Source organism: Lampris incognitus, chromosome 2 (genome assembly GCF_029633865.1).
Source record: "Lampris incognitus isolate fLamInc1 chromosome 2, fLamInc1.hap2, whole genome shotgun sequence".
In the NCBI taxonomy this organism is placed as follows: Eukaryota; Metazoa; Chordata; class Actinopteri; order Lampriformes; family Lampridae; genus Lampris; species Lampris incognitus.
The window spans coordinates 118,921,900-118,943,707 of record NC_079212.1 but is presented as its reverse complement, the minus strand read 5'-3'; the positions used below and the strand labels follow the sequence as shown (position 1 = coordinate 118,943,707).

The 21,808-nt window shown below is 44.1% G+C and overlaps 1 protein-coding gene across 1 annotated transcript in view; it reads left to right on the top strand.

Moving 5' to 3' along the window:
• rybpb (RING1 and YY1 binding protein b) overlaps positions 1–18,482 on the top strand; it is a 42,231-nt gene extending 23,749 nt beyond the window's left edge. Inside the window, exons 3-5 of the mRNA XM_056274427.1 lie at positions 15,097–15,402; positions 15,491–15,589; positions 15,924–18,482. Coding sequence (XP_056130402.1) covers positions 15,097–15,402; positions 15,491–15,589; positions 15,924–16,173 — 655 coding nt within the window. The 3' untranslated portion in view covers positions 16,174–18,482. The remainder of the gene's footprint in view (positions 1–15,096; positions 15,403–15,490; positions 15,590–15,923) is intronic.
• Positions 18,483–21,808: the final 3,326 nt, after the last annotated feature.

The window sequence follows — 21,808 nt, the reverse complement described above, 5'->3', positions numbered from 1 at the left end:
GTTAGGTGTCGCCACAGCGGATCATCCGTTTCCATCTCTTCCTCTCCTCTGCATCTTCCTCTGGCATGCCAGCCACCTGCATGTTCTCCCTCACCACATCCATAAACCTCTTCTTTTGCCTTCCTCTTTTCCTCTTCTCTGGCAGCTCCATATTCAGCATCCTTCTCCCAGTATACCCCGCATCTCTCCTCCACACATGTCCAAGCCATCTCAATCTTGCCTCTCTTGCTTTGTCTCCAAGCCATCCAACTTGAGCGGTCCCTCTAATATACTCGTTCCTAATCCTGTTGTTCTTCGTCACTCCCAATAAAAAATCTTAGCATCTTCAACTCTGCCACCTCCAGCTCTGCCTCCTGTCTTTTCGTCAGTGCCACCGCCTCCAAACCATATAACATAGCTGGTCTTACTACCATCTTGTAAACCTTCCCTTTCACTCTTGCTGATACCCTTCTGTCGCAAATCACTTCTTACACTCTTCTTCTCTCACTCCATCCTGCCTGCACTCGCTTCTTCACTTCTCTTCTGCACTCCCTGTTATTTTGAACAGTTGACCCCAAGTATTTAAACTCATCCACCTTCATCACCTCTACTCCTTGCATCCTCACCATTCTCTTGTCCTCCTCTTGTTCACGCATATGTAGTCCATCTTACCCCTACTGACTTTCATTCTTCTTCTCTGTGCATACCTCCACCTCTCCAGGCTCTCCGCAACCTGCTCCCTACTCTCACTACAGATCACAATGTCTTCCATGAACATCATCGTCCATGGAGACTCCTGCCTGATCTCGTTCATCAACCTGTCCATCACCATTGTAAACAAGGTTTTGTGGTTTGTGATGATTGGTTGTTGACTTTGGGCTATGAAGAGAATGAAGAGTGGAAAGGCAATTGGTCCTGATGACAAATCTGTAGAGGCATGGAGATGTTTAGGAGAGATGGCAGTGGGGTTTTAACTAGATTGTTTAACACAATCTTGGAAATTGAGAGGATGCCTGAGGAGTGGAGAAGAAGCATACTGGTACCGCTTTTCAAGAACAAGGGCGTGTGCAGAACTGTAGCAACTACAGAGGTATAAAGTTGATCAGCCACAGCATGAAGATATGGGAAAGAGTGTGTTAAGCTAGGTTAAGAGGAGAGGTGATGATTAGCGAGCAGCAGTATGGTTTCATGCCACGAAAGAGCACCACAGATGCGATGTTTGCTTTGAGAATGTTGATGGAGAAGTATAGAGAAGGCCAAATGGAATTACATTGAGTCTTTGTAGATTTAGAGAAAACATATGACAGGGTGCCGAGAGAGGAGGTGTGGTATTGTATGAGGAAGTCGGGAGTTGCAGAGAAGTATGTAGGAGTGGTGTAGGATATGTATGAGGGAAGTGTGACAATGGTGAGGTGTGCAGTTGGAATGACAGATGGGTTCAAGGTGGAGGTGGGATTACATCAAGGATTGGCTCTGAGCCCTTTCTTGTTTGCAATGGTGATGGACAGGTTGACAGACAAGCTCAGGCAGGATTCTCCATGGACAATGATGTTCGCGGATGACATTGTGATCTGTAGTGAGAGTAGGGTGGAGGTTGAGCAGAGTTTGGAGAGGTGGAGGTATGGACTGGAGAGAAGAGGAATGAAAGTCAGTAGGAGCAAGATGGAATACCTATGCATGAATGAGAGGAACGACAGTGGAATGGTCAGGATGCAAGAAGTAGAGGTGACAAAGGCATATGAGTTTAAATACTTGGGGTCAACTGTCCAAAGTAACGGGGAGTGAAGGAGCGAGGTGAAGAAGAGAGTGCAGGCAGGGTTGAGTGGGAAGAGAAGAGTGTCGGGAGATATTTGCGACAGAAGGGTACCAGCAAGAGTTAAAGGGAAGGTTTACAAGATGGTTGTGAGACCAGTTATGTTATATGGTTTGGAGACAGTGGCATTGACAAAAAGACAGGAGGCAGAGCTGGAGATTGCAGAGTTGAAGATGCTAAAATTTTCACTGGGAGTGAAAATCTGACTGACAAAGAACGACAGGATTAGGAATGATTATATTAGAGGGACCGCTCAAGTTGGGCGGTTTGGAGACAAAGCAAGAGAGGCGAGATTGAGATGGCTTAGACATGTGCGGAGGAGAGATGCTGGGTATATTGGAAGAAGGATGCTGAATATGGAGTGGCCAGGGAAGAGGAAAAGAGGACGGCCAAAGAGGAGTTTTATGGATGTGGTGAGGGAAGACATGCAGGTGGCTGGTGTGACAGAGGAAGATGCAGAAGACAGGAGGAAATGGAAACTGATGATCCGCTGTAGCGACCCCTAGCAGGAACAGCCGAAAGTAGTAATAGTAGTAGTAGTAGTAGTAGCAGTAGGTTGTTGACTTTGGTCTATTTATGAGCTGAGACACAACCTTTTGATGTTCCTTTGGTCAATATTTCGAAAACTAAATAAGATATCAAGGTTGGTCCAATAATGAAATTGAGAAAATTTGGTAGCACGGTTTATGAGATGTCAAAAAAGTGTTTTTCAAAAAATTGAAAATGGTAGAAAATCTATTCAGGCAGGCTGTAGTGGTTCTTCGGGCAAATTTGTGGAGGGAGGGTAAATGGATGTCTGTACGAAGTTTTGTGTAAATCTGACCTACAGCGGAGGAGTTGAGTTTTAAAAGTTTACCTTTAGCGCTCCCATTAGGCCGATTGGGGTCATATTTCTTGGGCAGCACTTGCATACAACTTCCAATCAGTGGACAACATTTCATGTCTCTACCTTTTACCATCTCGTGGGACTTTGCGCAAACATTTCTTAAGAAAAATAATAAACCACTACAGAAACAATAGGGTTTCAGCCTTTCGGGCTGGAACCTCTGATTAAAGGGACAAGTGGCCATAAATAGACATTTATTGGTTGTCACAGCCCTGTGATGGCCTGGCGGCCTGTCCAGGGTGTCTCCCCGCCTGCCCCCCGATGACTGCTGGGATAGGCTCCAACATCCCCGTGACCCTGAGAGCAGGAAAGGTGGTTCAGATAATGGGTGGATGGATGGTTGTCAGAGTTGGAGCACTCTAAGGTAATATACCCGATCAGCATGTGGTGCTAAATTAATTTTGTTTTATAAAAAAACAGCCCTGATACCTTGCTGAAAAATAAACTCCGCTATTTTGCAGTCATCCTCTTCCCAGTAACTATCACACTTAGGGCATGGTCATCATTATGTCTTACCAGGGACTCTGAAAAAGGTAAATATGTGCATGCAGTTTGTAGAAGTGGTTTTTAACGACAAACTGCTCAAGACAGACACCTTCTTTTTTATGGGTGATGTTAAAAGATACAGGAGGGGGGAGCTCAATAACACCTGGCTCGTGGTATAGCAAGCTGCGGTAATTTAACAGCCCCATTGTAATAATTTGGCAGGGTAAGCACTCAGTATTACAAACTAATACAACTGCCTTTATACCTGGTTTGATCTGATGACTTGTTTTAGGTACAGCATTTTGTAAATCCTGGTTAGGAAAATCACTTTATTGGAAAAGTGTTGTAAAGTTAAAGCTAGCTTTTACTAATGTTAGAATTCAAGAAGCAGTGTAATAATACCAATAATGAGCTGTGTATATATTTCACTTTTGCAACCTGTCTTTACAGTTTTGAGATGTGGCAGCAGTTGCTTGTGTGTGCGTGCATGTATGTGCATGCATGTGCGTGCGTGTGCATGCATGTGTGGATTTTAATAAAGGGGGCCTTGCACCAGCAGAGCAGTGCCCATGCTTGTAGGACAGTTTTCCTCCTAATTGCCAGCATATGTTTCTGATTGGCTCGTGTTTTTTTTTCCCCTTGTTTGCAGTGTAAAATGCCTCGCAGCATCTTATTTGTATTTTCTGCTGTAGAAAACATTTAAAGACGATCCAATTATAACGATTGACAGGCCTCGCACATGAGACCAAAAATCTCTCAAGTGTGACTAAACAGTTTCATTGGTCGCACCAGTGTTTGTGTGTGTGTGTGTGTGTGTGTGTGTGTGTTCATTCTTGTACTTCCTGCTTTGTGAGGACCAATTTGAGTTTTTGACAATCAGAGTGAAGACATTTTTGCAAAGTGAAGACGTTTTGTTCGGTCCTCACTTCTTCCAGGGTCTATTTTAGGGTTAAGACTTGGCTTTGTGGTTAAGTTTAGGATTAGGTTAATGTTTGGGTATGGGTTAACACTAGGAATGTATGTAGTTCTGATGGTTAAGCTTAGGGTTGAGGGCCAGGGAATGGATGTAGTCAATGAGGAGTCCTCACAAAGATACAAGTACAAGAATGGCTCTGTGTGTGTGTGTGTGTGTGTGTGTGTGTGTGTGTGTGTGTGTGTGTGTGTGTGAGAGAGAGAGAGAGAGTGAGTGTGACTGACTGACTGACTGACTTGAGTGAGTGAGTGAGACCCGAGAGTAATTCGTACCTAACCCCTACAATATAAGGGCGGGGGCTCCATAAAACATCTAGCACCTTGGTGGATGGTGACCCCACTGCACCAGTGCATGCTGGGTCTGGGATGCAAATGATAAAATAAAGCAAATCCATTGTTTGAATGAAATTATTTTCAGCAGAATGTAATTGCAGCTGACCACTTCTCCATTCCATGGCTTATCTTTTCATACCTACAGTGCCATTTGTTTGAACAGTGAGTCATGTCCTCTGAAACAAAGACACAAAGTTTAGTCGGAAAAACGATTCATCACTCACCCAAGTCAGTTAGTCGGTCTCAGCTGGTTGCGGGTACCTCCAACCTCATTAACAGAAAAGTTGCATAATAGCTGAAACCAGCACTCTTGACACAGGTTTCATGTGCAAATTGCCATGTATATTAAACAAATTGCCAGTTTCGGTTGTTATGCAACTGTGCTAATTTCGGTCGTTAAAACAGTGGTCATTGTAATTACATAAGTAAAGACAGCAAATAACATCAGGATGACGATACACTGGGCAACTTTTTGGCCAGTATGACAGGGCAATGTGCTTGCAACAGGAAATTTAAAGAGACATGGGAAAATGCACTATGGAATGTATCTGGGTAACAAGAGGTTGCCATGCAATCAGTACAAATGTGTTGAAAAAAACGCTTGTCCAGCATTAACGTGTATCACCACCCTAGTCTATAGCTATTACTTTGTTGGCCAAAACATAGCATACTAACTCAATGGTCTTCTACTGGCCCTGGTGGTCTTGGTTGTCTTTTCTACTTTATGTTCAGCATCCTGAAGAACGTATCCAGCACATCGCTTTCCATGTGAGGAGTAAAACTTTCATGCATAGTACACGGGCTGTTTCAGGTTTGGTGTCAGCAACAACATCCAACAGAAACTGCCCATGCTGAAATTCATTGCAGCAGAATGATACAGTTTCTTTTGGCATCGGAGGGCAATTTGAGCAACGACACCACCAGTTGATGTTTGCTCTTGACAGCTGGGGTTCTGGATGGTCGCTGCTGGCCATATCCTCTTGCTCAGCTAATGCAGCAGCAGCCTCGGCCTCTCTACTGCATTTCTTTGGTCATATACTCTGGCTCGAATAAATATGGTTTAATATCTGAGTCAGCCAAAACATTAAAATGTATCCTCATTCATAAGGTCCTCTGCACTCATATTTTGGGATACCATTTCCTCTGTTGGAAATGTTGCTAGTTTGCAATACAAGCGAAGAGAACAAGGAAGTTTTGTTTTTGAGTGGCATTTAGAGCATGCCCTTGGAGGCCGAGACTAGAAATTCAAGCTGAACTTGCCCATAGTTCTTCCTTGTCACCAACTATGACGCTGACGTGTCAAATGACAACACTGGTGTCGGAAGAACAGATTTTGCAACTACGTCCCAGAAACATAGAACATTGGCAACAACTTCAGATGATTTTCAACCTATATCCCAAATTCAGATAGATAAGGTTGAAAATCCGTGAAGTGGTCCTTTAAGAGGTTACCAATGTGTATGGGAACCAACAAAAAAAGGTAACGCTTAAAATGTTTTATTGTGGCACCAAAGGCTGTGGTGAAAAATTTTGGGTGCATCCAAATTGCTATATTTCCCAGACAACAAGTTGTTGTTTTTTATTCGTCTGGCTGGTCCTGTGACTTGTATTCCAAAGCGACTTATATATACAATGTAATTTTGTCGGACGAATACACTGCATTTCAGCTAAGGCCACTAGATGACCATTTTCAATCTTGTGACTCAATTGAAAATACTGTACCAGAGGACTCATGGGAATGCAAATCTTGCAGGAGCAGACAGTTTTAACTTAACTGCGGGTGGTCAAAAAATAAACTGCGGGTCCCGGGATTTAGCAAGTGCTAACCAGAAGGATGGAGTGAATAAATCAAGTTGAAAAGAAGATCAAAACAGGTCATTAGAATACAAAAGAAAAGCAAGGCAAGTCGGATATTTGGAAAAAATTCTGAGTTGTCACTGACAGATGGAAATGAACTGGACTTTGTTAGTTGCGACATATGTGGGAAAAGTATTGCTCTACAACATGCGCGACTCTGGCTTCCCTGGGTTGAGGCGACATACCTTTTCCATTCTCCCCAGTCAAAGTAAGCTCTCCTTCAAAGATAAAGCACTTCTTCCTGCACATATTAAACAAGATGCTACCGAGAAATGTGTCGCACTTTGCTGTAGAGACATTCAGCCATATGACTTCGTCGCTGGGAAAGGCTTTGTTGACATTGAATAGAATGGAAAGCCTTTGTCATTGTACAGATTACAACGCTGATCAGTCCGTTGAAACACAGGGAAACAAAACAAAATAAAACAACCTCAGAAAAACAAACAACCACAGCCAACAACACATGTTCTAAAATAATAAGTACAATTAATACAATGTAATTTTGCTCTAGAATAGGTGTACTTATTGCATTAGTATAACTAATTATTGCACTAGAACATAATTCCGCTACATTATTACCAACAGATATATAAATGTGTGTGTGTGTATATATATATATATATATATATATATATATACACACACGCCTTCACCCAAAATGAGTAAAACACGATTTAATACAAAGATAGTAATGATTAATGATTCACTATCTCCATATTCAAATGTGAGGCTGCACCCTCGATGACGACATTATTTGGTGTTCTATAGTGTCCCTTGGCAAGATTTTCTGTTGTTCGGTGGCACAGCGCAGCTGAGATGGCCGCAGAAGAATCCTGTTGCTTTATGCCGGAACCGCTGCCGAGTTGACTGAGCGGAGCCGCCATGGTTTACCCTTTCCGGGTACTGACAGCTGGGTAGACTGCGCCCGGGGATTTGAGTTCAGAGTTACCTTCTCCTAGCCTTCGCTTAAAGAGGCATCAACCTACAAGGCAGCAGGTGGATTTGAAATCTGAGTTCCCTTCTCCTATCTCAATGTATTGGCTGGACTTGGCACCATGGGAAGTACCATACAGACATGCAGGAGGACCAGGTCTATCAGTAGGGACGTTGTCCTTAGCCAAAGGGCCCTTGCTGAGGTAAGGTGCTACCCCTCTACAACCTGCGGTTTCTGTTTAGCGTATTACCCAACAGGTATGCATCTCTATAAATACTACACTATAAAATAGCATGTTTTCCCTTCGGGATGGGAGAAGGTGCAAAATTAATGGAACTGTATTGTGCGGGCATGAATGGTCAGAATGTTTGTGGGTCCAGGTGGGAGTGGACATGCATTGCGGTAGCAGGTGGGATTGGACACACATTACGGGAGCGGGTGGTAATGGTCAGAAATCCAGCGGGAGCGGGATTAAGAAAACAGGGCTCTATACTGTACCACCATATAAATGCAATTTATATACTGAAGTGACTTGTATATGTTTATTTTTTTGCAACAACAGATTTTTTGCTGAGTGCGACTTATACTCCCGTGCGACTTGTAATCCGGGAAATACGGTATGTGCTGGTGTACCTAAATGAAAAAGTTAGGCGCACCAGTGCAACCAATGTAAAAATTTACTCTGGAGCATAAATTGGGATGATCTCCACTGATTGTCTGTTTTTGTAGGCATTCTGTTTCACAACGACTTCATCTATAGTAGACAACAGCATGATTTATCTTTGACTTTGCAGTGTCAGGTTTCCTTGGCTGCTGCTGCTGTTTGTTTTTTGTTCCCTTTGTGTCGTCTACATGAAGGCCTGCTGTGAATGTGCTGTTCCCTCCTTAGCAGTGCTGTTTGATGACTTGTGTAAACAGAGCCTGTTCCAAACGAGCTCAGCAAGAGCAAGTGGGCAAGAACCGGGACAGCGGCCACCTCGGTGACCAGGTCCAACAGAGCGATAACTTGCACACACTTGAGACAAAGCAGTTGGGGCAGTGGTGCTGTGTTAAGAGGTGAGGAGAAAGAGGGTGAAGAGTAATGGAGAGAGAGTGAAAGTGAGGAGAGCAGAGAAGGGACAAAGAGAAATAAAGCAGAAACTGAAAGGAGAGCACAGATGATAAAGCAGATGATAAGCAGAGTGTCACAACACAGTGCTGCCGATGGATGGAAATCACACGTGCTTGGTGCTGTCAAAACAAGTGGCTGTCAGTCTGCATGGGGCCAGGCAGCTTGTAGCACGAAGCATCATTCATAGGAGGGGGGTGGCCCTCAGCCCAGAAATTGAAGCTTTCCTTGCTGTCTCTCTCAAAAGCAGACATTTTTCTTTCTCTTTCGCTCCTGGTTATCTTTGCACAATTCTGTGTCTTATCTACACTTTTATCAAAAAGCACAGACCTACACTACCGTTCAAAAGTTTGGGATCACCCAAACAATTTTGTGTTTTCCATGAAAAGTCACACTTATTCACCACCATATGTTGTGAAATGAATAGAAAATAGAGTCAAGACATTGACAAGGTTAGAAATAATGATTTGTATTTGAAATAAGATTTTTTTTACATCAAACTTTGCTTTCGTCAAAGAATCCTCCATTTGCAGCAATTACAGCATTGCAGACCTTTGGCATTCTAGCTGTTAATTTGTTGAGGTAATCTGGAGAAATTGCACCCCACGCTTCCAGAAGCAGCTCCCACAAGTTGGATTGGTTGGATGGGCACTTCTTGCGTACCATACGGTCAAGCTGCTCCCACAACAGCTCAATGGGGTTCAGATCTGGTGACTGCGCTGGCCACTCCATTACCGATAGAATACCAGCTGCCTGCTTCTGCTCTAAATAGTTCTTGCACAATTTGGAGGTGTGTTTAGGGTCATTGTCCTGTTGTAGGATGAAATTGGCTCCAATCAAGCGCTGTCCACTGGGTATGGCATGGCGTTGCAAAATGGAGTGATAGCCTTCCTTATTCAGAATCCCTTTTACCCTGTACAAATCTCCCACCTTACCAGCACCAAAGCAACCCCAGACCATCACATTACCTCCACCATGCTTAACAGATGGCGTCAGGCATTCTTCCAGCATCTTTTCATTTGTTCTGCGTCTCACAAACGTTCTTCTTTGTGATCCAAACACCTCAAACTTGGATTCATCCGTCCACAACACTTTTTTCCAGTCTTCCTCTGTCCAATGTCTGTGTTCTTTTGCCCATCTTAATCTTTTTCTTTTATTGGTCAGTCTCAGATATGGCTTTTTCTTTGCCACTCTGCCCTGAAGCCCAGAATCCCGCAGCCGCCTCTTCACTGTAGATGTTGACACTGGTGTTTTGCGGGTACTATTTAATGAAGATGCCAGTTGGGGACCTGTGAGGCGTCTGTTTCTCAAACTAGAGACTCTAATGTACTTATCTTCTTGCTCAGTTGTGCAACGCGGCCTCCCACTTCTTTTTCTACTCTGGTTAGAGCCTGTTTGTGCTGTCCTCTGAAGGGAGTAGTACACACCGGTGTAGGAAATCTTCAATTTCTTAGCAATTTCTCGCATGGAATAGCCTTCATTTCTAAGAACAAGAATAGACTGTCGAGTTTCAGATGAAAGTTCTCTTTTTCTGGCCATTTTGAGCGTTTAATTGACCCCACAAATGTGATGCTCCAGAAACTCAATCTGCTCAAAGGAAGGTCAGTTTTGTAGCTTCTGTACCGAGCTAAACTGTTTTCAGATGTGTGAACATGATTGCACAAGGGTTTTCTAATCATCAATTAGCCTTCTGAGCCAATGAGCAAACACATTGTACCATTAGAACACTGGAGTGATAGTTGCTTGAAATGGGCCTCTATACACCTATGTAGATATTGCACCAAAAACCAGACATTTGCAGCTAGAATAGTCATTTACCACATTAGCAATGTATAGAGTGTATTTCTTTAAAGTTAAGACTAGTTTAAAGTTATCTTCATTGAAAAGTACAGTGCTTTTCCTTCAAAAATATGGACATTTCAATGTGATCCCAAACTTTTGAACGGTAGTGTATTTTTTTCCTGTTTGAAGATTTCATGGACACAACCAGGAGTGGACAAATAAAAATATATAGTTTTCCTCTGGTGGCCCAGGTCTGTCCCTTGGTTGACTGGATTGTTTATATTTTACTCTAACAACGGAGTTACAGAAGCTAGTATGGTATATCGGTTATTCAGTCCTTACATAAAAGTAAGACCTGTATCTTTTTTTCCCCCGGTTTAAAATTTCCATGGATATCTTCACTTTGCCTCATTTCCACCTGTCACCATGGGAACTAGATGATACCCATAGCCGTAATGCTTTAAGGTCATTTTAGGTGGCAGTGTGTATTTTGGTGGCAGTTCTTTGCTGGGCACATGTTTATTGAGCACTCCGTAGGAGCAGGTTAGAATGAGGCTGGTACAGGGTCATTTCCCTGTGGAGAAATGTTGGGTGCTGGGGGGCAGTAATGTTAAATCCAGACAATCCTTTCTGGAGGGGATGGATGAAGGGATGAATGTTTAATGCCTCTGGCCAGCAGTGGGAAAGAATTGAGCAGCGTGGTAGCCTCAGGCTGCTCTCCGGGTGCTCTCCCCAGGCTCATGCCCTTCAGTGCTACTTTACCCGGCAATAGCAGGAAGTGAAAACAAGCTGCAGTCACTATAAACTCCGGTCAATCCAGAAGGGGCTCACGGGAATCCCGAGTGCCACTGAGTGTATAAACATATTCCAGAGAGGGGCGCCCCGATGGCTCACCTGGTAGAGCGTGTACCACATAAAGCTGAGTCCTGGAGCGGCCTGGGTTTGAATGTGGCCTGAGCCCTTTGCTGCATGCCATCCCTTTTCGTTCCCCTGCTTTTCCTGTCTCTCTACTGTCACTGTCAATAAAAGCCAAAATGTAAAAACAAAAAAACAAAAAATCTAAAAAGAAAACATATTCCAGACAGGCAGTTGCAGAGCACGCAGGCAGCTTTGCCTCGGCTTTGCTCCATCACCCTCCACGCTGGTGGTGGTGTGGGGGCAACTCTGCATAATGATCAAGGCACTCTGCAAATGTTGACACGGATGACTGCACATAGATTTTGCATTGGCACTAACACGGTGTAGGGAGGTGCTGTGATCAAACCAATGCCCCATGGCATCCACGCATGTTGGATCTGAGAAGTGCTATAGCTGAGGCTGTGATAGGCTAGTAGTCCCATGTGTAAAACCAGGCCATAACTGGATACAAGAGAAGAGAGCATCTCGTTACCTGATGCTCTTGCTGTGATAGTGTTAGAGATTCCCACATTACGACAGACATGGTTATTCACAAAGTCTAAACAATCCAGTGAGTGGGTGACATTAAATGGTCATAGTGTTTTATAGGACTGATGGCAGTTGGAGGAATCTCTTGTCTGTTGGTTTCCTTCATTGGTTTTTCCTTCTTTTGTTTCAACTGCCTGTCATTACATTTGCTCACACTGGTAGGAAATGATTGGTAGTCTGCCACATAGCACTTCAAATAAAAGAACCATGTTAATGATGAGCTTTTCTACACCCCTCTCTGTATCACAATCCATCGCTTTCTCAGTCTCTTCATTATGCTCTTCATGAAGGGGTTGGTCTCATTGTCTCATTTTTTGACAGCACCCCCTTAACCCAGTAGTTTATTTCTTCTCTTTGGTTGCAATTTGGCTCATTTTGGCTGGTAGTAGTTCCTGCAGAGTTTGTGTTTGTTTATGTTTGGGGCAGATGTATCAATGGAACTGATGCTGTCGGTCTGCCTGAATTAAGAGCATTTAAGCATGATGACAGTCATTTCAGGGTGTCACATGGTTGGAGTCTGCACACCCCCACAACCTCTGGACTATGGAATTTAAGGGGCGGGAAGAGGAAGAGCTGTCAATTACAGTCTATTGTAGCTTGAAGAGGGAGGTAATACGCTGTTAGCCCTCACAGTGGGGTGTGGTCCAACGCACACACATACACACGCCCCGATTATTGGCAGCAGAAGAAGAAATTACAGTGGTGTGACTGAGAGTTCACTGCTAGTCCTATTCCCAGTGTCATTCCAGTATGAGCTGTGGTTTTGGATGTTCACATCATAATATAAACCAGTTGTAAAGTTAAATAATGCATTACTGCTGTTGTTTTGGTTTGTGCTAAACAATGATGCCATATGAATTTTTGTTATCTTTGTTTATTTATGTCTAGCAGTAATAGCAGAACCTTCCCAGCAGTGCAGGGCCACCGTCAAATAATGAATGCAGGGGATGCATAACAAGTGACGTACGCACACGTACATGCATACATACATACACACAAACACAAATACACACATAACTACAGATATCAAAGTAGTATGCAGGGCATGCCACGAGTCACAACTCTATTAATCGATGTCAGAGCATTGTTGTGCAAAACAACGTGTGGTTGGTGAATAAATAATAGGCCAAAGAGTCAGTGACGCCATCATGAGAGCAACAAGCCATGGCTGACTTACAGCTGGCATTGAATCAGAGCAGAACTACTGGGCCTGCCTTTGCTGCTTAGTGCCAGGCTGCCGCTGCTGACACAAATCTGGCTCTGGCCAAGGTCTCAGCTGAGGTGACAGACAGAAAGGAGGCGTTGAGCTTATCAATCAGTCAGTCACACTCACCTCAGTCGCCACTGCCCCGCTAGTAGCTTATCCTGCCAAACAAAATGATTTGGTGTCCACACTCAAAACCTACCTATAGGCGTTTCACTCTATTTCATTGCCAAAATCATGTGATGGATAAGTGGAAATATTAATGGGTGTACAACTGCTGTATTTTAATAAAACAAAAGGGGGATTTTATGTGCAGGTGTATATCTGGGCACACCTTCGTTGGCAATATACCTTTTAAAACTATTTGCACTTCAGGCTATGTAATGGCATTCTCATACTGTTTCTCTTGTGTTGCTCAAGCTGCCTATCTGCCCTTAAAGTTAGATTTTTTTTTTTTTATTCCTCGAGCCTAACTCCCATTATCTGAAATCCTAAGAGTGTGACTGGCACAAGGGCAGCAGCCTCCAGAGAACCATGGGAGCTGTGGCCAGTGGCTCAACAGCCAAGCCTCATCAGCATTCACCACAGCTACTGTATTGACTGGAGCGTGGTGTGAGCATTACGACATGATGCCCTATTATGAGCCGATTGATTGCTTTGTGATCAGCTGCTCCCCTCCTCAGGGGGAGGCACTTGGCTCCCACTCTAATAGGTTGCAGCAGGCGGAGAGCAAATGGGCTTGATGGAGCAGTAGAGAGATAAGTGAAGAAAGAATTGAACTGAGCCAAACACTGGAACTTAAAAGTGTCAATGTAATAAAGTGAGATGGGTGGAAATAGGAGGAGGAGTGTAGAGGTGGAACAAAGATGAGCAGCTTGACTGTCTGTGACCTGTGACACACAGATGTCTACCACCCCAGCAACCCACCTTAAATCCCTTCTCAACAACAGACACATGCGGCATTAGTCTGACGCTAAATAGGCCACATTTGTTGTTCAGTGAGACATACAAAGTTTCTGTAACTCTCGAGACACGCCCGGCATGCTTATTTAAAATTGAGGCCATCCTCTCCACAGCAGGCATATGCCAAACTTTGGGGGAAAAAAGGGGGGGGGGTTTGGGGGAAGTTACCTTGCTAGCATAGCTGGATGTGTTCCTTTTGAAAGGCCTCCTGAATAATCTGCAAGCCATGCTGGGCTTGTTGTTAGTGTGCTAAGCTTTTCAAATGTGTGTTTTGAGTGTGAGAGTGTGCTTGTGGTTTTTTCCTCCCCATGCCTGCCCAGCCCTGGACTGTGATTATCCATGTTGTTGGCTACAGTCTTGGCCAGGCCTGTTTCTTTGCCAGTCTGCCCCCCCCCTTCCGTGTTTGCCCCCAGAAGCTACCAGCTGGTGTCCATTATGTTACACAGGTGTGTGCTGGCTCAGGCTGCCAGATCGCAAGTTGGCATTTATACTTCCAGCCTCAGGCTTTAATAATCAGGATAGCTGACAGAGCAATCTTCAAATCTCACAGTCGGTGTAAGAGATCCATGTGTTTGCCTGTATACATGTGGAAACAATACAATCAAATTGTCCAGTGGAGTGACAGTATGGTGAAACAAATGAAAAGGTGTTTTCACAGAGGAAACGGGGTTTATATTGCTGCATGCAATCTCCCGGGAAAGTTTTTCTCTTATGTCTTATTTATCCACACACATTTAATTTTTCTCCTGAGTCACCTAAACATCTAGCTTTTGAATGAAAATGATTGGGCTCACTGAGAATATATTGTGTGTGTGTGTGTGTGTGTGTGTGTGTGTGTGTGTGTGTGTGTGTGTGTGTGTGTGTGTGTGTGTGTGTGTGTGTGTGTGTGTGTGTGTGTGTGTGTGTGTGTTGTGATTGAGTAATTGACAGAAAGGGGTACCAAGTTCATCTCTAGTGGTTGTTGGCTAGCTGATCAATGAGTGAGGTGGCTACAGCACGCCCCACTGACTGTCTTCAGCCTTGCAGTAATCACATTAGAGAGCTAAAAAGACATGCTGTGAATGTCCCACCTTGTGATCCCATGCGTTCATTTTATTACAGCTGTGAGGTAATGACATTACACCTTCAAAACAGAGCAGCACCTCCAGGAAACGGTCGCTTAAACCTGCCTTTACATCAGTTGGGAGCATCAGCCCTCTCACTAGCTGGTTTCTTAAGTTCAGCCACCCCTCTTTGTTAGCCTGTAGAGTCACTGTATTGGTGAACAGCCAGAGCCAGCTCATAGCTCTACTAGTAGGCTAATCCTCGTTTGTGCCCTGGCCATCCTTTACAGGAAACCCAGGATCAACTCCCAGCTGGTGGCCCAGCAGGTGGCTCAGCAGTACCCCATGCCTCCCCCACCCAAGAAAGAACGGAGGGAGAGGAGCGAGCGCTCTGACAAGGAACGCCCAGATGGGGAGGGTGAGCGTGCTGATGGAGAGGGACGTCCTGAATGCGAGCGTCCAGAGAGAGTGAGGCCAGAGGTAGAGACCCCAGACAAGGACAAGAGTGAGAAGGAGCAGCCAATCCAAGACAAACCTGACAGAGAGAAGGACATCAGCCCAGCCATCACCAAGAAGCCCAGCAGCAAAAAGACCAGGTCAGTTGATATGTAGAGGCCTGTTTGGTGTATAGAAGCTTTCTATTGTGGTGGTAATGCTCACTTGTAGACCTCTGTGTTCCCCCAGACCCAAATCAGACAACCATCAGAGTCCACCCAGTGACAAACACAGCATACAGTCTGGAAAATCAGCAACCAAGACCAACAGGACCTCTCACATCTCCAGGTGTGTAGCAACCCCTTGCTGTCTTGGTCTTTAGCACCTATCCAACAATGGCCAAAAAAAACCCAGCAGACCATACATTTAATTTCAGAGGACAATACATTGCAATGCAAGTGCTCAGTTTGTATGAAACCTCAGATGATTCATAAGTGATCACACTTAAAACACCCACACAGGCTTTATACCCACTTGCTTTGGCTGTTTGGATAATACCAACTAAAATAAGCAATGCAGTCTAATCGCTCCCATTTTGCCAGAAACCTCTCCTTTGTTGCTAAGATACAGATAATGTGGCTGAATGTCTACTTATCAACTCTTACTGTCCCATCCCCACTAGGCCCAAACTGAAGAACATTGACCGGAGCACTGCCCAACAGCTGGCCATCACTGTGGGGAACGTGACGGTGATCATAACAGACTTTAAGGAGAAGACCCGCTCCTCTTCCACATCCTCGTCCACCATCACGTCCAGCGCGGGCTCTGAACAGCAGCACCAGAGCTCTGGCTCCGAGAGCATGGACAAGGGCTCATCTCGTGCCTCCACCCCAAAAGGGGATCTCTCTGTGGGGCATGACGAGTCATTCTGAGGCCCCCTCCTCCTGCTCTTCTCCCCCCCCTCCCCTATCCCACGTTTCTGGACACAATGGATCCCTTAGGGGGAGAGATCTCACCTTTCCTATCGCTGCCCTGCCTCCATTCCATAACCACCCCTGGATGCTGAGAGGAGCTGGCTGGCTGAGAGGAACAGTAGGGTGTGCCTGTCATGAAAGATGTACCCCCTGACTGGAGAATTTCTGCCTATGGCACAGGCAAGGAGAGTGGGGCTTATGGGAATCACCCCAACCCACCCCACCCCGTGGTAGCATCCAGACACTTGTATGTATTGTTTTATATTTGTATGTGGATGTGAGGCCAAGTCAACTTTTTTTTTTTTTTTTTTGTAAAGAAGAATTCTCCGCTGTGCACAATAACCACGATCATTTTAATAAATTTGAACCATTATTACCCTTATTTATTACCTGTTGCACCCGTATACGTTGGTATCCCCCCTCTTTTTTTTTTGTGAAGCTTTGCTACGTAGCTCTACCGCTCAACCGTTCCTTCAGTGTTTTTAACAGTTGGAAATGATAGGACAAGTCTTGAGTCAGTCACACACATATATGCTTACACTCAGACTCACACGCACACCCACACACACACACACGCACGCACACATACACACACACTGGTGCTAGATACACTGTGAAGCGGTTTTTCAGATGCGGGATTGCCATTCACTCTCAAGGTGACAAAGTGTTTTTGACTCAGAAACTCATTCACTTTTCTACTCAACACTGTCTCACTCTGAACACTGTAGGGGCCTCCACTGGTTCTTTCTAATGAATATGTACAGGTCAATGTGCATCATAAGAAGAAGGTCATAGCAAGTTCAAACACCTAACCTTTTCAACTAGATTGTCAATGATTTAGTATGCTATAGCATATCTCTTATACAGTATCTCATTGTCCTTAACTGTATAGTGTAGGCAGATGTGTAAAACACTAAAAGCTGTTAATATTTTCTGCATTCCATTCTTCAATATGGAATGTTTGCCGACTGAGAGGAGAGTTGTCCCGTAGTCTCTGGAGCCAGGTTTGTTTGTTGTGAACGAAGGATTCAGTTCCACTTGATAAGATCACGATGGACTGTACAGACTTTACTCCCCACTTGTCACCATCAAGCTGTTGTGAATTCTATTTGCTTTTTATTTAATACACGTGTGTGTGTATATATATATATATATCAATACAGATGCAAGAAAAAAAGTTTTATTACGTAGCAGTACAGGCCTGTTTTGTGCGTCGCGCACTTGTTGAATCACATTAGCAGCTGATGAGTACTCGAAACAGGCCTGTACTGCTATGTAATAAAACTTTTCTTTCCTGCATCTGTATTGATATTCCGCTCCTCATTAGTTGTGAGCACTTATAACAACACCATTGACAGTTTTGGAAAAAAAGCGCTATATATATATATATATAGTGGTCTACAAGACAACATTGATTTCCGTTTTTTCTACATTGTTTCCCAGACACCTAAACTGGTTATTAAGACTGACAATTCAGCGGACTTGAATAATAAAGACTCCCAATATGTCATTGAAGGCAAAAGTATGCATTTGCAGTAGTGGATAGACCGTGACTGCTCTTTTGAGTTTTCGACACAGCAAGACTCATTTTAAAGGTTTCAATTCACTTTCACATTAGCTGATTTTAGACCAATAATAATTTCCTTTTAACTGTATGAACCTGTATAAAGAATAAATGTGTATATGATATCTTAGTTTTATTTATTGATGGACCAAAGGAATTTCATAATGACATGATACATAGATGAATAACAATTTGAAATGCAATTATCAAATGTGTGAGATGAAATACAGTTTAAATAAAGACTAATATAATCCATTTAAATGGTGTTCTTATTGTCCACTCCTCTCTGTGTACAGCTAAATCAGAACAGAGAACAGCGTACTGTGAGCCGAGTTGAACACTACCACTTTGTCATTCGACGGTAAATTGTGCCTCGTCCGTGCAGACGGCGAGGAATGCGCTCTATAATGGGCTGGCAGCCGAGTTGGTCTTCTGGTTCTTACCAGCTTTTGGTGAAGGCCCTTACCCTCAGCCTCTGTAAACCCCGGCTGCTTTACTGGACCACCAGAGAACATGTAGTTGCTGGTGCAGGGGCCCAGCTGGCCCAAGCTCGCCCCTTCAGTCACTCCCCGAGCAATTTGCAGCAGGTTAGCTAAGGTGAACATGTCCCTCAAACCCGGTGTCCTGCCAGAGGCATGGGACACACAATTTGCCAGGTGTTGAGCAAAAGATTTACTGTTTCGCACATGGGGATGATAATCGTGTGTTGTGAGGACGCAGTGTTTTATTAAGTACCAGAAGGTATATGTTAAGAAAGGTTTTCTGCTCTTCAGCAATGATAACGGTGTAATTATGTACTTTATTACATATGAGTATGGAGTCCGTGTTCAAAGTGAGGAAAAGCAATGTGAACAGAATTACTGGGATCGCTGGCTCAGAATAGGCACGAAAATGTTTTGTCCACTTTTTAAAAAAAAAAAATTTTTTTTGTTTGTTTGTTGTGTTTTCAAGACTATTACCCTGCTTTGTAATGCAATCTTAGAAATGGGCCTGAAAAGCCATCTTTTCACCTGCCTTATCTGCATCCATAATCACTTGACTGAGTACTCTGATAGAAAGGATTCATTATGTTAAATTATGTTACAGATGGCCATTTGCTGAGAATATAAAATATTTGCTTGTATATAGAATTTGAAATGGTGCAAAAGCCAACACTATGAAAAAGGTATTGAAGCTAAACAGTCTTTTGTTTCCTGTTTCCTTTCCGCGCAAGCAGTTCTGTTCTTGTGTGCGACCAGTAACCTTAATTTACTGTGTAAAGATGGTTACATTTTTTAGCTTTGTTTGTCAGAGACCCAAATATAGAATGCTTGTTGACTGACTGTATAACCTTAACCGTGAATTTCCAATTAAGTGTATTAAGCAAACTTCTCATTTCTTCTTATAGCAATGTCTTGTACAATGCTTTTAAAAGTTATTGCTCAGTAAAAGTATTTAGGGACAGTATAATAATCCATTCTTTGTTTAATCCAGTTTTTGTTTTTTTGTTTTCTAACTTATAGCTGACGTGTCATTGTTTCCCCCTTGTGAAATGGTCACATTATGTTCCTGGTGTGGAAATGTATGAAGCATTTTCAGCTGATCTCGGCTCGTTGTCTAGCTTATAATGTTGAAATAATACATGTTTCTGGCATGTGCACGACTTTGCGCTTATAGGCTAAATATCATTTTCCTCCGCTTCAAATAGAAATGTCTATTTATGAATTTTGCTTGTAGTTTTTCACAAATAAAATTGTTAAAGTTATCAATTTCTGTGTTGTGTATTTATCCTGCGTAATTCATCAGTTGTGTGCTATAGACATATGCGATTGCTGTGCTTTTATCAGACAGCAGATAATTGCCTCTGGAAGTGAAGCTGCGATGTATTGAGTGAGTATCCCAGTGACTGTGTTTGCAGAGTAAGGACGTCTCCATAGTGTAATCACATGAGAGACACCTGCCTACAAACCTATGAGCTAGGGATGTCATCTTCCATGTGGATGCTGCTTGGCAAGCCGATAAAGACCCTTGCTGTGTGTATTGCCTCTTACGTCAGCTGTCCGCTATCTGTAATAAAATTGATGAAAATCAAAAGACATCTATTTTCATGTTATTGTGTGTAGATTCACATTTGAATGAATGTCCCTGGTGTCCGGGTAGCGTGGCGGTCTGCTCCGCTGCCTACCAACACGGCCGGTTCGAATCCCCGTGTTACCTCCGGCTTGGTTGGGCGTCCCTACAGACACAGTTGGCCGTGCCTGCGGGTGGGAAGCCGGATGTGGGTATGTGTCCTGGTTGCTGCACTAGCGCCTCCTCTGGTCGATCGGGGCGCCTGTTCGGGGAGGGGGGGGTAGCGTGATCCTCCCACGCGCTACGTCCCCCTGGCGAAACTCCTCGCTGTCAGGTGAAAAGAAGCGCTGGCGACTCCACGTGTATCGGAGGAGGGGTGTGATAGTCTGCAGCACTCCTCGGATCAGCAGGGGGGAGAGCAGCGACCGAGACGGCTCGGAAGAGTGGGGTAATTGGCCAAGTACATTTGGGGAGAAAAAAGGGGGGAAATATTCAAAAAGAAAAAAACAGAATGCATGTGACTTGATATGGTTGCTATTTACCGTTCTGTGATACTGTCTGAAACATGTGGTGCTAATTTCTGACTCTTGAACGTGACTGGATAAAAGCATGCATAAATGTTTTGAGAGCATATGAACGGCCAACAAGCATGGTTGATTCACGTGCTTCTGGTTAGTATGTGGATTAGTTAGATGATGAATTTTTGCCGTTTAGTTCAAATATTCTATAATTCCCTTTATTATCTTGGAAAAGGTTCACTTGGCTCGCCTAGTTTCTCTACCAGTGTAAGTATGAGATTAGATAGTGATTTCGGGCTCAAGAGTAATTTCAGGTCACTGTACAGAGTAGCCTTGTAGGTTGAACCATCCTGGTGGATTGATCTCGCTGGTCCTTCTCTGAGGATTAGATCTGGCCTCTCGATCATTGAGATCAGTTTCACAATGCAGGGGTCGTCCAAAAAGTACAGAGTCCAATCACAGCTTTGGGAAGAACGATTTTTATGGGGGGGTATGTAAGTGATGCAGTTGAGTCTGGCAGTGTTGAATAGTGGATTTCGTTATGTCGGTGAAGCCGTATTGGAACAGCAACTCACTTGACACAGACACCCTGAACAATGTGTGAGCATGTTATGGCACTCACTCTGCATTGAGTTCAAGATTTATGACTTTGGCTCTGCAGCAATATTTCGGCTTTATTGGTTCTTGAATACAAAGTCTCTTGGGGGCTCCAAAACTGCGATTGGACCGGCTACATTTTGGATGGGCCCACCTTGCTGTAATTGATCTCGGGGAAAGGGAGGCCAAATCAAATGTTGGATGAAAGAACAATGCAAACAATTCATGAGATTGCTCCGGTCCAAAAGACGATGCACTAAATGCCAGGGGACAAAATCTCTAGGTGTATGGTGGCTTGCAGGCCATGATGTGAAAAGAAATTTTACAGTGAAAAGGCCAAAAAGAAAAAAAGGCCGAAAGTAAAACGTGGAAATTAGCTCATCACGCCACATGCTTCCCCCCCCCTTTTTTCTACCCACTTGTATCCGGCCATTTACACCACTCTTCTGAGCTGTCCTGGTCACTGCTCCACCCCCTCTGCCAATCCGGGGGGGGGGGTTTGCAGACTACCACATGCCTCCTCTTATACATGTGGAGTCGCCAGCCACTTCTTTTCACCTGACAGTGAGGAGTTTCGCCAGGAGGATGTAGTGCACGGGAGGATCACGCGATTCCCCCAGTTCCCCCTCCACCCACCTACCCCAAACAGGCGCCCCGACCGACCAGAGGAGGCGCTAATGCAGTGACCAGGACACATACCCACATCTGGCTTCCCACCCGCAGACACGGCCAATTATTTCTGTAGGGACGCCCGACCAAGCTGGAGGTAACATGACGATTCGAACCGGCGATCCCCGTGTTGGTACCCAGATAGCATCCGGATGTGGGCCACTTCAGGCAATGATGCGGCACTGATGGCCTTCTT